Source organism: Myotis myotis, unplaced genomic scaffold, assembly GCF_014108235.1.
Source record: "Myotis myotis isolate mMyoMyo1 unplaced genomic scaffold, mMyoMyo1.p scaffold_m19_p_7, whole genome shotgun sequence".
Taxonomy (NCBI): Eukaryota; Metazoa; Chordata; class Mammalia; order Chiroptera; family Vespertilionidae; genus Myotis; species Myotis myotis.
The window spans coordinates 5,522,744-5,540,864 of NW_023416379.1; the positions used below are offsets into that span (position 1 = coordinate 5,522,744).

General features: G+C 43.2%; 1 protein-coding gene across 1 annotated transcript in view; it reads right to left on the bottom strand.

Moving 5' to 3' along the window:
• The window catches only part of ARID1B (AT-rich interaction domain 1B), a 333,070-nt gene that overhangs the window by 301,047 nt on the left and 13,902 nt on the right, over nucleotides 1-18,121 (bottom strand). The window contains exon 2 of the mRNA XM_036317506.1: nucleotides 15,152-15,346. Within this exon, the coding sequence (XP_036173399.1) occupies nucleotides 15,152-15,337 (186 nt within the window). The 5' untranslated portion in view covers nucleotides 15,338-15,346. The remainder of the gene's footprint in view (nucleotides 1-15,151; nucleotides 15,347-18,121) is intronic.

Sequence of the window (18,121 nt, forward strand, 5' to 3'; positions counted from 1 at the left end):
GAAAAGATGTCTTTGTGATTTCCCGTCTACATTTCAGATTAAATGCTCAGGTTTATTTCTATTCCCACATAGACCCACATTAAAATAATAATAAAGAGCATTTTTTATGTAGTAATGAAATTCTTTTTAAAGTATAAACCCACAAGGACAAAGAAAACATAAGATGAGATGATAGTAGATAAAACGTCAAAAAATTTGGAAGGAAAATAGCTGACAGACAAGTGATAATTAAAGTTTTAATTTGTTCTCTAAGTGAGAGGATCAGAAGCAAGATAATTAAAGCTCAGAACCCCAAAGACTCAGGAATGAGAGGTGGCAGGGGCGGGTGAAATGTCTATAAGGAGTGAGTCAGGGCCCCTTCCTAACCCTCAGCCCAATCCTGTCGGAAGTCAAGAGGATTGCCATGGGGCGAGGCTGGCAGCAGACAGAAACCAATGGAAAAGGAGGATTACATGGAAGTAGAAGCAAAAACACAGATACTCACATTCAACCTCCAGATGAACCCATTTCCTCTCTGGATGAGTTAATTGGGGAGGAGGGTGTGTGTAGAAAACAACTTTTGAGGGTCCTCAAACAAAATGGCCTGATTCCCTCCCCATCATCCAGGCCCACCTGTACCCAAGTACACAGTCCTCAGCTTTGTGTTCGTATGCACCTCACTGTTACATCCACGGAAAACCCATGGTCACCAGACATTTCAAGCTAGACTCCAACAGGAAAGGCAGTGAGGGGGCAAGGTTAGAGGACGCAAAGGAAACATAGGCCAAGGACACACAGCAACCTTCAAAAACAAAGATTCTAAGACAGTGGTTCTCAACCTTGGCTGCACATTAGAATCACCTGGGAATCTTTTTAAAATCCTGATTTCTGGGCCTCATCCTCCAGAAATTCTGTTTCTTTGTTACTAATGTTGTGGCCCCACCCCATAACAAGAAACGAAATTTCCGGAGGATGAGGCCCAGAAATCAGGATTTTAAAAAGATTCCCAAGGGATTCTAATGTGCAGCCAAGGTTGAGAACCACTGTTCTAAGATGATGTCCAAGGAGATAAACTACGGTAGCCATGAAATAAGAATAAGATGGTATAAATAAAGAGAATTTAGCAAATAAAAACAGGTTTGTGAAAAGCAATACTATGAAAACAGAAAGTAAAAATTCACCAGAAAAGCTGGAAAACAAACAATCTACCAAAGAGATTTCTAACATCCAACCAACATAGTAAGAACAAAGAAAATCTAGGTGAGGAAATTATCCCCAAAAATGACACCCCTCCCCTTCAATTCCAGAACTGAATTCCACACTGGATGAGACCAGCAAAATGAATAGAAAAATATCAACTCCCAGGCTCATCAACATTTTAGAAATCAGAGAAATAAAAAGCCTCTAAGTCACCAGAAAGGAAAAATAGGTGGCATATACAGGATGAGATACTGGACTTCTCCACAGAATCACTTGAACTTAGAGAACAATGGGACAATAGCTTCGGGGGGGAAAAAAAAGATTTCTAAATTTCTATTCTCAAACAATCATTCAAGTGTGATGGTAGAAATGGCACCTTTCTGACATGCAGGGAAACCTTTCCTGCACCCGTCTGAAGAAGTTACTGGGAAATGAGCCCCACCAAAATGAGGAAATACATAAAGACAGAAGACATGGATGCAGAAAATTGACGTTCAGGACAAAGTAACCGCAGGGACAAAGGGTAAGGGAAGTTTTACTATGTGCGCAGCAGGTCAGGAGAGTAACAGCACAGAGTGGAGAATGAGGCATGGGGATTCCAATTCTGACCAGGAGGGACACTACTGCTGCTGAAAGCCACAGAAATATGGGAACAAGCAACATGCCACATGCTTCATGCCAGTCAAAGCCGGCTCTGGTGGGTCTCGCTGAAGCACCAAATCACCTGAATGCCTCTAGGCACCAGGGAGGCTATGGATTTGAGTTCCAAAGCCTAAACTGTGGAGGCAGGGCTTCTAAATGTGGGCACTTCACCAAGCACAGAAAGGCTGCTGAAAAGATGACAGCATCTGCCAACATGATGGGTTCACCAGAGTCTGGTAACAGATGGGTTCACCTTTTGAGAGGAACTGTACGGTCGTATCAGAGGACGAGGATAAACTGGTAATATCTTTTTTTTTCCCCCCAAAGTTAAACAATGAAGCAACTATCAACTCTAGAATAACATAAAGTTCTATATTAAAGAGATATAGTCACAGTTCACGTCTCAACTACAGTTATTTCGCACAGTCCTACTATGTGAACACTGAATGTTGACTTAACCTTCATGTGTCATCCAACAGGACACGAGCGGGGAAGGGACCTATGGGGCCGGGCAGAGTGGAAGAGTTACGCTGTCCATAGTGGAGGAGCTGGCCCAAATCTGAAAAATGAAAGTGCACCACAAATCATGTCACTTAGAGACATGGATGTAAATACCAGTGAACCCGTCAGAGATGAAAACGGACGCCTCCAGGGGACAGAGCTCCCGGGCCAGGAGGAGGAGGGGGACTTTGTATTTTCCACAGGAAGCCTTGTGATACTATTTTTTAAGCTGTGCACACACAGCATTGAGGAAGCTTTTTGTAACTTTTCAAAGCGTGCGTCTCCGACAGTGGCCTGCGAGCCCCTGGAGGGCACGGCCTGGGTGCTGGGTGGGGCGCCCACTGCAGACCCTCACTGCAGCCACGTGTCCGACACCACCAAGTGTCCGTCACTACCTCACAGCACACATCTTAGAGAGAAAGAAGGAGGGCCCTTCAGAATAAATAAGATAAAAACTCATAAGAAGAGACTGTTGGGCCAGACTGACGCGGTGGTCCAAGCACCAGAACCAAACTAAGCAAGTGGAACAGCAATGACGGGGAAAGTTTGCTAACAGTGACACTGGTGTCCTTTTCAACACAATCCTCTGGTTACTTTGCTGGACATGACAATCGGACATTGCCTGTAGGGGTGTTTAAGCACTCATAATCGACAACGCAATCAAAGAGTAAATTCACATTCAGTTTTCCAAACGCAGGTTCACTAGAATTTGCAAGCTTCCTTTCTCATTAGAATTAGAATTAGAATAAGTCAGCTTTCACCTCTTCACCTTTAAGAGAAATCATTTGACTTGATTCATGTGTGGCTCCAGATAACTAATTTGTAATAATCATATAATGCCAGTCTTACATTAGCCATTAATGTAAGAACAACGTAATGAATACTAATAAAAATGCTTCAAAAATGAAATAATGGAAGGAGGAAAATCATGAGGGAAGAAAAAATCTTACATATAGTGAATTTAGTAGATCTGATTAACAGAAAGAAGCAAGAACTCTATTACCTTTTGGTTTTGAATTTTGAAAGATGTGTAGCAAATGTATGCAACTTTATAAAACAAGAAAAGATGCCCTGAAATATGTTGTCAGGGGCAATGATAACAGAAAAAACTGCCAAGAATCAGAAGAAGTGGTAAGAGGTGCAGCATTTTACATTCCTATTTATAAAAGCAGAGGTCAGAGAAAGACAAAAAAGTCAAATAGTAAGCTCATTTAAGGAGGAAAATAAAGTTTAATTTTTTATTCAAAATGTAACTTCTTCATACATATTCCCCTATCATCATTCACCTAAACACACCAAAATAAGTTCAGAGTGTTGATTATATTTTCTGAATATCACTTTAGATTTTTGGCAGGTTCCTATTTCGAAAAGCAAAACTCATGAACCATGTAGACCACAAAGGCAAATGTTCATTCTTTAGGTGTAAATGTAACTGCCATGGAGGTGGTATAATTGTATGAGCACAGCTTTGCATAATCTCTGAGGTGGAAGAAAATAAGGTTAATAGAAATCATTGGCCATTTTTAAAAGGTCTACTTATTAAAACAACGTTTATACACACACCGTCTCTGCCCCCTCTGGATACCTGGAGGGATTAGTAATGTTTTTCCAATCTGGAAGCCTAGTTATGGAGAGACAGTTTCTCCTCTTAAAAAATCCAGTAAGATCAGCCAGTCTCCAAGCAGGAGCCCTGCTGCTTTCTGAACTGACCATCACAGCACGGCAATGGGCAAAGATGAAAAGAAAATTGGGAGGCGCAGGAAGAAAAAGAAAAGTTAGATTCTATGCTTGTGCAAACTTAAAATGTGAAAATTTCTATAAAATTCACCCCAAAAAACCTTTGAAGTCTACTTGAACTGAAAAGCACCCCACTTTCTTCTCCCGGACCCAGGACTCTCCTGCTCCAAGCCCAGGTCTAAGGTCACTATTCCACCCGTGCAGCTGTGGCTGCCCCCAGAGCGTGCCCTGCATGTCTACGGCACACCATCGCCCAAGCACCGGCAGACATGCGATGCCATGACTGCACCTGGAGCTCTCTACAGTGAGTAAACCACTAAAGACCCAATAACATTCTCTTAAGTCAATAATCCAAAACAACAGCAAATCAAATCGATGCATGAGATAATGGTATTTATATGAACCTAAAATACCAATTTTTAAAATTCAGTAGGGAGCAGCTATAATTAGAATCTGCCTGCATGCACCATATAGTCTAACACCTCCCTCACTTTCCCCTTCCTGCCCCGCCTAGGAAAAGGTCCCTCCACGTTGCCTAGCACCAGGGTGAACATCAATACCTGCACTCACTTCATACACTCAACTTGTCTATTTGCAGAGCATCCTGGCAACTAAGACCTGGTTACTGTCATCTCCGTATCCCCAATGACTGGTGCAGCGGAGAGCACATGGCAGACATTCAAGATGTGTTCGCTGAGTTAGACTAGAAGTGAGGAAACTCAACTTACAGTATGAACTGGTTTTCTTTAAAGTGAATCACTTTCACATAATGTTATTTTGAAAGAAAACTTTGTATTTACTACTACACGTAGGAAATCAGTATTACCTGCCATGCCGAAGATAACACGCACTGCAGCATGATTACAGGTAGCTGGGACACATGCCTGCCGAGGCTCTCAGGCTGAGGCCTGTGCTTCAGGAGGTGACAAGAGGGGGGAGGGATGGTGCCGTGTTAGAATCCTTGCTCTGGGATTCAGTGTTAGTTACGGATCCTGCCTAACAGCGGGCCGAGTGGACCCTGAGAAACGCTGGACTGGGTGGTCCTTAACACTCACCTAAAGGAAGAACACAATTCTCTACTCCTGCTTGGGGGACCTTGGCAAGCTCCCTAACTGCTCTGTCTTCCCACTGGCAGCGATTTGGTGAGAATTACATGAGAGGACACATGTAATGGGTTTAGCAGGAGACCCTGGCACTGAGCAGAAACTCAGTAATACCAGCCCAGAGTTAAAATCCTATGATTCTAGTATCAAATGGTACATCTGCTGTGAAAAACAGATTGGCGTTCCTTAAAGAGCGAAACACAGAATTACCATGTGACTTAGCAATTCCACTCCTGGTATATACCCAAAAGAACTGAATACAGGCATTTCAACAAACTGTACACAAATGTTGAGAACAGTACCATCCATCCGCATTAGCTAAAAAGTGGAAACAACCCCAATGGCCATCAACAGATGAATGGACACACAAAATGTAGTCTATCCACATAATGGAATAACATTTAGCCAAAAAAAGGAAAATGGGCCCACTGGTACATGCTTAAAAACACTGTGTTAAGTGAAATACAGAAACAGAAGGTCATATATTATATGCTTCCAGTTGTATGAAATATCCAAAATAGATAAACCCATAGAGGAAAGAAAAAGCAGATGAATGGTGGTCAGGGGCTGGGGAAGGAGGAAACAGGACATGAGTGCTTCCTGGGGACGGGCTCTCATGGGCGCGGTGCAATGTTTTAGGACAAGATAGAGGTGATGGCTGCACAAGACTGTGGATGCACTAAATGTCACTGAAGTGCATACTTGAAAATGGTGAATTTGTTATATGAATCTCACCTCGGTAAAAATAACTGCTCTGATTCTCCCGGACCCAGGAGACATAGTAAGTAACATTCAATTTTCAACTTAGTAAAGGTCACAAAGGACTTCCCATGAAGCTAATGTGCAATGTCAAATGGGCCACCTTGATTATAATCAGTCTTATTATTCAAAAACTCAAGTCAATTCCAGTCTCAGTGATGAGCAGCATTCCAGTTTTACCAGAATCCTGAGTTTAGTGACAGAGCGAGTCACGGACCTGAAGTCTTTGCTCTGATTCACCTGGTTCACCTCCCTTGCCTCAGTTCCCTCATCTATAAATTAAGGATCCTAACACCTACTTGAGAGGCCAGCATGAGGACCGAGTCAGTCCATGTAAAGGAGGCCAGTGCCTGACACAGAATAAGCCCTCAATAAGCAATTATTATTATTCATAAAATGAAGATCTGTTTCAAACAGAAGTGGGGCAAGGATCCGGAACATTCCTGTAAAAGTGCCTGGTATAACATGTGGCACCACAACTGTTATTATCATCACTGCTGACCTCTCATAGTTCACAAATAAGAAAACGGGCCCCGGAAGATGGTGACAATGACGACGAGGAGGAGGAGAATGAGGCAACATCTGTGCTGAGGCACTAAATTCCTGTGGTTCCTTAAAAGTAAAAATTACTGATCTACCATACTCTTCAACTGCAATAAAGCGCGTAGGAAGAATTCCTCTCATTCGATCTAAATCTCACTTCTCTCCTCCGCGGTGCACTTTCACGCCAGGCGCAGCCATGCCTCCACTTCAGGAAACAAGCGACAGTGCAGGGAGGGAGTGGCCCGAGCGAGCCTGCTGACAGCGAAGCTCCAGAGGGGCTTGGGCCCCATAAAGCAGTGAAAGTCTCTGCTAAGAAGAGTGGGTTAAACTTACCAATTCCACTCGCAGAGAACTACAATGTCATGTTTGAGGCTGGTTTTCCATAAACAAACACCAGCCTCTGCACAACTCCAGTGTAAGTGCGGATGTAATACACGTCCACACCACAGAGGCCGTGGGCCCATTTCACAGCCCCTTCCCCCCACTCACGGCAGAGTTCTGCTGCACTGGGAAGGCATGCTCTCCTAAAGCAGTAAATTCCTACCAGAAAAACATCTGTTTTCTATAGCTGGCATCCTAACCATTTTCCCAACCTCAGTGAGCACCGTCAAAGGACTGGGATGAGGATGAAGCCCTGAATTCGTATCACCCTCACGCCAAATCCGACCCAGCTATGCTCACCCCCCGCTCAGGGTGTCACCCCAACAGGAGAGAACGCAGAAGCCCAGCCATGAAGTGAAGTGGCAGCCGTCTCCGAGATTCAATGGGGTTAGAATCAGAGAAGGATCACAGGCCCCTAACCCTACACACAACCCCACACACACTGGAATATGCAACAAGAGTCTCTCACCAGAAATTCCTTAGGAATCTAAAGCAGAGTTAGGAGTACGGCCAAGTGGCTGTCAGCAGCTCCTAGCAGCTCAGAGGACGAGCCAGCGCCAGCACCACCTGAGTTCAACTGGAAACTGTGGCAGCAGTGGAGGAGGGGCCCCGCTCGGCCAGCAAACTTGGGCCTTTCCGCGTGGGCGCCAGAGGTCACTGGCCATCTACAAGCCTGCAGGTTCTTCCCTTCACTTGTTTGGAAACGTCTGTGAAGTGCAGGGTACTGTTTCAGTGGTTCTCAACCTTCTGGCTCTTTAAATACAGTTCCTCATGTTGTGACCCAACCATAAAATTATTTTCGTTGCTACTTCATAACTGTAATGTTGCTACTGTTATGAATCGCAATGTAAATATCTGATATGCAGGATGGTCTTAGGCGACCCCTGTGAAAGGGTCGTTCGGCCGTCAAAGGGGTCGCGACCCACAGGTTGAGAACCGCTGGTTTAGATGGACCACAGCAGGCAAAACCAGAAGTTCGTGTGGTCTACAAGACTAAAATCTAAAGCTGAATTGGAGCCCTGGCTGGCGTGGCTCCAAGGTTAGAGTGCTGGCCGGCGCACCAAAGGGTCGCAGGTTCGATGCCCTGATGCTCGCTTGCTCGCTCGCGCGCTCTCTCTCTCTCTCTCTCTCTCTCTCTCTCTCTCTCTTCCTCCCCACTCTCCCTCCCTCCCAGTCTCTGAAAAAAAATCAATGAAAGAAATATCCTCGGATGAGGATTAACAAAACAAAAAGTTAAAACTGAAATGAAGAAACATTAACTTACTGTTACTTTAAAGGAAAAAATCTAAGCGAGGAGACCTTGTAGTCAATTTCCCTCAGCTGCAGATGAGCCCAGGGAGGTCCAGATTTTTCCACACAGATTAAGCATTAATTGGCAAGGACTAAACTGTCCCAACTCCTGGTTCTGGGCGCATTTCATCCCTTTAGGGCAGAGGCGAGTTTCTGGCTCACTGGGGCGGGCCCAGCAGGAGCTGCCAGCCAGTGAATGCTGGTTAGGAACCTGCTGGTTAGGAACCTGCTCTCCATCCTTACTTATTGGCCTATCTGACCCCTGGTTGTTAACCCAGCTGCACAGGGAGTCACCTGTGGGCTCACAGGAAGACAGAGGGAGGCATTTACATGCAGATGCCTTGATATGAACATCCATCCTGGAGTTTTTAAAGCTCCATAGGAGGTTCTAACAATCAGCAAAGCTTGCCGAAACCGGTTTGGCTCAGTGGATAGAGCGTCGGCCTGCGGACTGAAGGGTCCCAGGTTCGATTCTGGTCAAGGGCATGTACCTGGGTTGCAGGCACATCCCCAGTGGGAGATGTGCAGGAGGCAGCTGATCGATGTTTCTCTCTCATCGATGTTTCTAACTCTCTATCTCTCTCCCTCTCTGTAAAAATCAATAAAATATATTTAAAAACAAAACAAAACTCGACAACCACTGGCCTAAGATACACCATTTTGTCACTCGAACTTTCAATTTAACTTCTGGGATTTGGGGGGTTTTATTAAAGGAGTATAAAAGGAATAGGGTGGGGGTTTTATTGATATAAACTGTTAGCTTTACTTTAATTGTTTAAATGTTAACATAAATATACTTCTTTCTTTGGTGAAAGCAAATAAACCAATTTTATTTAAAATATACTCAAGTAAATCATTTCATACTAAAACATACTTGGGATTTTCATCTCAAAAATAAAAGTAACAGAAAAGCTTAGCAGACATTTTATTTTTATTAAATATATTTTATTGATTTTTTTACAGAGAGGAAGGGAGAGGGATAGAGAGTTAGAAACATCGATGAGAGAGAAACATCAATCAGCTGCCTCCTGCACACTCCCCACTGGGGATGTGCCCTCAACCAAGGTACATGCCCTTGACCAGAATCGAATCTGGGACCCTTGAGTCGGCAGGCCGATGCTCTATCCACTGAGCCAAACCGGTTAGGGCAGCTTAGCAGACATTTTAGATTGCAAGTCTATATATGTAAAATACATAGAATTCATAAGTAAATTAAAAAAGAGTACTAGTATAAGCTAACAGCAGAGAATAAACACTATACACTGAATATAATCTAGAATACCTACAACTGTGTAAATGTTCAGATAAAAAGTAGCTCTGGCTGGTTTGGCTTGGTGGTTAGAGCAGTTTGGCTTGATGGTCAGAGCGTCAGGCCTGTGGATCGAAGGTTCTCGGGTGCAATTCCCAGATGAAGGGCTCGAACCTCAGTTGCAGGTGCCCCACCCTGATCAGTGTGCATGCGGGAGGCAACCAACTGATGTGTCTCTCTCATGTCAATGTTTCGCTCTCTCTGCCCCTTCTCCCTCCTTTGCAACTCTCTCTAGAAATCAATGGAAAAAATTTCCTCAGGTGAGGATTAAAAAATATATATATAAACTTCCTGATATAAAAGTACTTTTTCAAACTAAAAGAAAAATCATCTCACATTTTTTCTCATTAAGCTGATTTCAAGTATAAAACCTGGTCTTTTCTAATTTTTAGAAAAAAGGATAAAGATTTTAGACTTTTATAAATTTAACTTGAAATGTGATCTCCTTTATTACACCTCTAAAAAAAAATGTCACATTGAATCCTTCAAAATGTTTAAATCCAACTACAATATAAAAAGTAAATAAAACGAGTTAGGTACTCCAGAAATTTAAATTCTAAGGAGCAAATAAAAATTACCATATCCACAAATCTTTTCAAAAATATTTTCCTAGTACAAAACTCCATCTACAGGGACTTTGGCATCAAAGACAGTAGCATCTGCTATCTACTTGGAAGCAGAAATGTGAGGTGTGAATGTACTTTGTTGGTAAACTGTAAATACCTTCATGTTCGCTGATGAAGAACAACTGAGGAAATCAAGACAAAATATGGCCAACAAAAGGCCATTATTTATAAAAATCAGCCTCTGCTAAAAGGACTCCAAACATTTCAGGTGTACACGCAAAGCAGCTTGGCTCTAAGTCTCGTAGTAGAGAACATGCATATAAAAAACACGGTAAATTAACAGTGAGCTAATTCACAGCACTCACTATTTTACCGGCCAACATGTTTACCTTCATTTTATTTATCTGTTATGTGCATGTATATCCTTACACAGGTAAAATACATATTTAATATATTATCTATATGCATATACAGATAATCTCATTACACCACAATACCACTGTCACAAATATGCTGTTTCATGTGTGAGGGAGCGCGTGCGCATACAGGTACAAGTGGATATCTTTAATATAAACTATCAAAAAATTAAATCTGAATGTGAAACAGACAGGAGGTACCCATTCCTCTTGTTATGTTGTCAAGCCTTCCTTGCTCATCCTATCACTCAATCATGTCCTTAAGAACAGGAAGTCTCAGCTCTTGTTAGAGAAAACGAAAATTAGGCCCTGGCTATTAGTTCCCATTTGAATTCAGAGACTGAGTTTAAACAAACATTTCATGTCAAAAGACTTTAGAATTTTTACATCTTTAAACAGTCTTCCCCTCCCCATTCATCCTTACTTTTCAGACACATTGTTCAAACAATATCAAAACATATATATAATTTTAATTATGAAAATAACACAGGTGGGAATCCTATAACCTGCTAGGCTGCCTTAATAACCTCCCCAAAAAACATTTATTTTAGCCAAACAATTGTAATGTTGGTCTCCTTTAGAAACATCTGCTGTCCCAATAAATATTTGCATTGGAAGAAGTATTTTGGCTGTTAAGATGGCACCAAATAAAATGCTTATGTTCTAAAATAAATATTTTAGACAAAATACACACAGCAAAACAGACATATCCAAAGGCTGCAGAAGATAAATTAAAGACACAAATTTAAATGCCTACTGATTTTTAAAGATTTTTTTAAAGAAACTAATTTTAATTCCATTTTATTTTAAAACAAAATTAAGTAATTTCTATTTCATTTTGCCAGACTATCTTTCAAAACAATGATTATATTCCTTGGTCTTATCATTGTAAAGGTCTTCACAATACAGGTATGTTTTTAAAAACTAAAAAAGTCATCATTTTCCATTATAAAAGCACTCATGGACTTAAATCTCTCACCTTACCCTCATTCCCTTTCCCTGGTTTTATAATGCCAACAGGCATCAGATTATACAAACATCTGCAACAAGGTAAGGACAGTTAAAATATTGACCCAATAACCCTTGATAACTCAAGAAACATCTCAGACGACATAACCTGCCTGGCACAAATAAATATACCTTTGTTTCTGTAGCCTATTTCTCCTGGGCGCTATTTCGTTTATATGAAAAATCTTTTTCAAAGCAAGCCACACAGACCTATGTATACATTTACGATCACAAAGGACAAGGAAAATGAAACAAACATTTGTTCACTCATGTCCCGGATCCAGGAAAAGATATTTTGCTGTCTACGTTTTTTTAAATAACTGAATACCTCAGAAAGAGGCAAGATCTAGTACTTGTCCCCTTGAAGATCACGTATCTTCTGTGCAGCCTGTCTGAGAGGAAATCAGCCAGTGGACTCCTTTCTGTTAACCATCCCAGGTTTGAACTCCAGGAGCTGGAGGCAGAACGCTCCCCACAGAGGCACAGAAAATTCATTTCCCCCCACAGCTCAATAAAAACCCAAGTAGGCTAGTTTTCAGGGCACGGTGCGAAACTAATCTGTTTAGTCATGTATTTGCCTGATGATGTGGGAGAATCAGCAAGTGAAAGACCACAAATCTAGTTCCAGTTAATAAACACAAAAATGATGTACCATTATCACGTCATGCTTCAAAGACCCAGTCATGAGTTTATTTCAAAAATAAAATTATCACCATACAAATCACGAATTGCCAGGTTAATACTAAAATCACACACTGACTGGCCAGCTCCTCCTGACCCCCAGAGACGAAAAGCAAGCAGTGATACCACCCATGTTAAATCTCCTATAAGCATGGCTGTTCTTTCTAACAGAATACTCATTTAAAATTCCTGTCACAGGAGTGGAATGCCAGCCAGGAATCAAACTGTGACCCCTGAGCCAAAGACAACTTACCACTCAGCTGGTAAGTGGGCCACTCAATTTACAAACTTGAATTCCTGCATTTTGATCCTTTGCAGAAATATAGGAGCAATATTAAACGAACCGGATTCAGCTCATTAGAGGTTCAGAAACCAAACGCAGAAAGCTCTGGAGGCCACCCAAGGCAAAGTCATGCTTTGGTGTTGATGGCCACGCAATAAAAACTCCATGTCATCATTATCTTCCAACTTTTTTCCTGAACAACATTAGCAACCATGACTACAACAAGGCTCAGACAATTACACAATCCTAGGAGAAGACAAATAAGACCAGCAGCCAATCGCTGTGCCAGGACTTTGTGGGTAAGTTCATAATTACCCACACAAAGCAACTCACTGAAAATTCCTCACCAAAGGACACAGACTAAAGCTAACAAAATAAATGTGTTCTAATAACCTTTACCAAAACCTTCACTTTTTTCCCATTTCAAAACCTACACCTACCTGACCACATGAGCTTACTATGTATGATAAAAACTGTGTGTCCCCTTTAAAATGTTACATTCAAAAAGGCGTTCAATTAATTTAGCCTTTTAGATTTCAAAACGAAATAGTTTATTTCAAGGATGTATAATAACTAATGAAAAGATGAAAAGCAATAAAGGGTTTTAGAACCCTCCATCATGATGAACTCAATACGAAAGTTTGACATTTTCTAGCCAAAGCATTGTTTCCTATCAGATACTTGACTTCCCTTTCACCATCAGAAAGATCTGTGTTTAGAATCAGGCATTTCTATTGGTTAGCAGTAAAATACCTAATCTAAAAATCTTAATTAAACATTTGCTAAAATACTTGGTAGGTAATATTCATCAAATTGTCCCCTTCCAATAAATCCAGAGTCACTGGATTTCACAGGGACATAAGAGCTACAGGGATTAACTAAAACAAAAAAGCTAAGAACACTGAGGGTACTCTATGTATCGGTAAATGTCCTCCGCTTTAGCCTTACACATGTGTGCTAAGCACCTTCCTAGGTAATCATTCTTCACACACCTTCTCCAACTGTTCGATTCCCACTTTGGTACTACAAACTAAGCCAATGGCAAACACTTCTAGGAAGACTGGAACTCATTCAGAGGACAGATAAAGGAGCAGCCAGCAGCTTGCCAGAAACAGCCCCTTTCGAAATGGCTTTCCAATTTCCCATCAGGAAAGCAGCGGGGAGAAAGGGGCAGAAGCAAGGAGTGACCAGCATCGCCCCCTCTCCATGGTCCTGCTGGTGCTGCTCTTTTTTGTTAGATTTTTTTTTAAGGTCCTGCTACTTCTTACTAGCTTTCTGCCTCTGCTCTCCCTGTGGCCAGGGCATCACATGGAACGATCAGCGCCCCAGTGAAGTCGCCAGGGCAGAATTAGGGCTTCAGCGGCCAGCTGCACTGGCCTTCTTCCTCTCGCCTCACTTTTCAATCCTTTACAAATTATCTCCCTCTCACAATGAGCAACCTCAATTAAAGATTTGTGCTCTAGACAGTAAGGTATTGCTGGGAGAAAGGAGTAATGCTGGAAAAGCCTAGAGGAGCTTACGCTGGACTCCCGAGCGGCCCATCTTTAACAAGCAGGGTGAGAACTTCCGACAGCAACAGAGGCAGGTGAGGAACCAGCGTGGGATTCTAAGGCGGAGCTACTTGTCTTTCCCTACAACCGTGGGAAATAAGAGCGTGGCCAGTGGAGGACCAAGGTAAAGAGGAAAGACACTATTCAGCGTCTGAAAGAAAAGGCTCAGGGGCACCTTAGCCAGGAACTTTTAATGCAGCATGTGGAATATGATGTCCATTCTCCAATCCACTTTGGAAAGAACAAAAGTGCCAGTTTTATTTCCACGAAGGGTTTTTGGTCAAACGTCAGGAAGCACCTCCTGAGAGAAGGGCTGTGAAGCCTGGAGTGGGCTATGGCAGCGCCACGGAAGCCTCTCTCCCTCTGTGGAGGCGGCGGCCCAGAGCACCCTGGGGCTATGGGCACGGGGAGGGGGCGTATGAATCAGCCTTCCTGGTGTTCCCAGTGACTAACTCACCCTCCCCAGATTTCCTGCTTCCTCGGGTAACACACAGGGTACACTCTCCAGCGCCCAGGAGACGAGGTTACTACTGCTATCAGGCAGATCGTCACTAAAGGCAACTCCAAGTGTTTGATTCTAGAGAAAAATCCTGGGTCTTGAGAACGGAAAAGTCTTTTTTGTTTGTTTGAAGTAAAAACAGAAAACCCATGAAAATCTAAGAGAACAGATACACATCAAATCCTCTTATATGAAACACAGAAACCTGTTTCAAAAGGTACAGAAGACATAAAAGTAAAATAACTTTTTGGGAGACTAAAAAAATTTTTTTTAAGTTGATGCTATCTTCATGAGAAAGACCTTTAAATAACTTAAAACTCTGCCTTAGGAAGTCTATTCACAGCTCAAACTCTGACAGTCTGACACCAGAAATGTTGGAAAGGAAAGTTCACTTCAGGGCTAAGGTCTATATAATTTGCTGCAAAATGATGACAGGGTACATCTTTCAAAGATAGCTGGCAACACGGGCCTTCTACCAAACTGTGTTCTAAGAAGCTCACTCCTCCTTCTTTAAAAGAAATGAGGGGAGAGGGGAGGGTTGTACCTGTGATTATTTAAAAAATATATATATGAAAATTGAAGGGAGCAGAAAATCAGTGACATGCCCCCTAATTCTCCCAATACCAACCTTAGGTGGACAATAAAGACAAGACAGGCCTATCCCCGGTGAGAAGAGGGGTGGGGGAGGAACAAGAGGCACAAACCTGCTGCTGTGGGTACTGCATTCCTCCCATGGCCCCCGGTGTCCGCCCTTGGATGCCGATAGGATACCGCTGTGGGCCTGGGGGGCCGTAGGAACCTCCGGGGTACGGGCTGCTCTGCTGAGGCTGAGAATGAGGGTTACTGCCCATCCCGTACAACTGAGGCCTCTTCATCACCATGGGATCCATTGGGCTGCCCTGTGAAGGAATAAGTGAAGAAGTAAGCTTACTAAGTCATTATTTGTTACAAAGGCAGAAAGTTTGTCATGATGACACATACATTAAAAACACAACTATCCTTTAAAAAATATTATAAACAATGATAAATAAAAACCCAGAAAAGCATTAAGGAAAATACCTACATGGACACAAGACATTTTATTTTTCTACCTTTAGGAAGGTTTTAACAACTAAGAGGAGCCAGCAGTAAACATAAGGAAAGACTTGCATCCTAAGCAGAGAGAAAACATTTGCATCTAAATTCTGTTATGCGTGTGGGAGTAAGTCTCACCCAGCTCCTCTTAGCTTACTAGTAACAAAGGCAAGGTATACTGAACGGTTAGGAACACTTTCTGACTTAAAAGTATTCTTAGAACTACTTTATTTTAGACCTGAGTCGGCAAGTCCTTATCAAACATTAATGCATCTGAGTGCTCATTAGAAAGTGAAAGGATTTTAAATAATACAGAATGTCTAGGGTAAAAACTTTCAACAATCACTAGTGTGCATGAACAAGCACCCAGGACTATGAGTCAGTCACAAGCCACCTTCCTATGTAAGTCAGCACCTTACCAAACATAACCAGTTCAAAACTAGACTCTGTTTTATTCTTGTCTTGGTGAGTCAGCCAAGGGCTTCGGGGCCAAGGCCATGCGGGAGAGCCAGAGCCGGAGCCTCAGCCTGGGCTTTAAGATCCCAGAGCCGCCAAAGAGCCAGGCAGGGGTGGGGAAGTCCCTCGCCACAGTGCTACAGGGCCTGCAGCGCTCACCCAACAGGTCGGTCACTCCTTCCTCCCAAACCCTATACTGCTCCCTACTGCAGGCCAGACTCCATGTTCACACTGAGTTCATGGGAACTCTCAGGAAGATTTGAGGATTAGCAGGAGAAATAGGAGAAATCCATGTTCAAGATGGGGAGGGGCAGGGCGTAGAATACCACAAAGCAGAGAAACAGCACAAAGCAGGGGCTCAGGGGAGAGGAGCTACCTGGTGTGTAGGAGGCAACAAGCAGTTTAGATCCAAATGAAGCAGCAATTTGCAGAGAAGCTGAAGCAGGCAGAAGCCAGTATATACAAGGTGAGCCTTATATGTCATTTTAAAGGCTTCAGGTTGTACCTTGGGGATAAACAGAGCTACAGTCAGATCTGCCTCTCAGAAGGCTGATCTCGGGCGTGGCTGGAGCCAGGATGGTGGCCACAGCAGGCGGGTGAGCTGAGGTCCTGAACTGGTAGGGCAGCAAAAGAAACAAGCCCAGATTCAAGTGACAGGCCGGGGTGCGGGGCACCTTGGAGACCGAGTGGTGGAAGCCAGGAGCAAGGGGGCTTCACAGATGCTGAGACAGCATGCGGGGCAGAAGCACAGCAACACTCCCAGGAAGTGGGACCCTTCAGGATTCTACAGATTAAATTTCAGGTTCCCACTGGAAATCCAGGAGAAAATACCCAGAAGGAAGACACACAATGAGTTTCCGTCCTGGCGGTCAGGTCTGGCCTACAATAACAACTAGGGAACTCTGCATACAGAGGGCATCTGGTCCTGGAGGGCAGCAATCTTTTTGTTTTACTCACTATTATATCTCCAGGACAGAAGTCAAACAGTGCACTTGGCACATAGTAAATGCTCAATAAATCCTAGATGAATTAATCAACGGGAATCATGTGAAACAAGAATTTTATCCAGGAAGAATATATGAAAACAGAAAAATAGGTGGAGGACAAATATCTAGAAAATATCACCAATTAAGGGAGAAGGCGGGGGGGGAGGGGGGGGGCCACAGAGAGACCAAACGAATATTCAGAAAATGCAGTTAGAATTCTAGAGAGCAAGAGAAGGGAGTCATGTGTAGCAACAGAACAGGCATGTCAAATGCAGCCCAGGGTCCAACAGGTGAGGGCTAAAGCTTTTGCTATCCCCGTGACAAGGAGGCCATTGCTGACCATGGCCAGGGCAGTCTCATCACAGAGGTGAGGGCAGAATCTGACAGACTATGAACTGAGGCACAAATGGGAGGCAAGAAAGGGGAGCCAGGACTGTACACCCCAAACCCAAGTTGAAGAAGCTGCCAGGCCTGCCTACCACCTACACCCCACCCAAGGCTGCATCGATCTTTGCCCTTCGTCCTTCTTAGGGTTACCCTGGTGTTCATTCTAATGACTTGATTAATCCATTCACCACACAGGAACTGCACTGTGCCAGGCGCGGGTGGCATAAAAAGGAGTGTGAGAGGCTGAGAAGGGAGGCAGTCACTAAGAGAGGGGCTGAACCAAGATTACAATGCCCCACGCAGGAGGCGTCCTAACGGGGACGCGAGGCCCTGGGCAAGGAGCGCCTCCAAGCTCCTAGAAGAAACTCCTGAGCCCAGTCCCGAGGGACTCTTGGGACTCTGCCAAGAGCCGATCTGCCTGGACGAAAATATGTGTCGGCCGCGTAGTCCTCAAAGTTCAGTTTCATGGAATCCTGCCTGTGTTACTTTCACCTGCCGAGAAAACCGTGCACACAACAATGACAGAAATCGCTCAAACAATATACTGATGTTACACGTGTGCTGACTTCACAATTCAACATAAACATATATGTTGATAGATAGGTTGTAATAAAACTAAAACAGAAGGACTAAGAATTAAGTTTTGCCAGAATGATTTAACTTCGAATTTATGCCTAAAACAGCACTTTGTTGCAAAAGGTAAAATAAAACTTTCGATGGAAGAGTGAAAACGGAGGCTGAGCTGGTGCTTCAGAATCTGCAGTGAGTCAA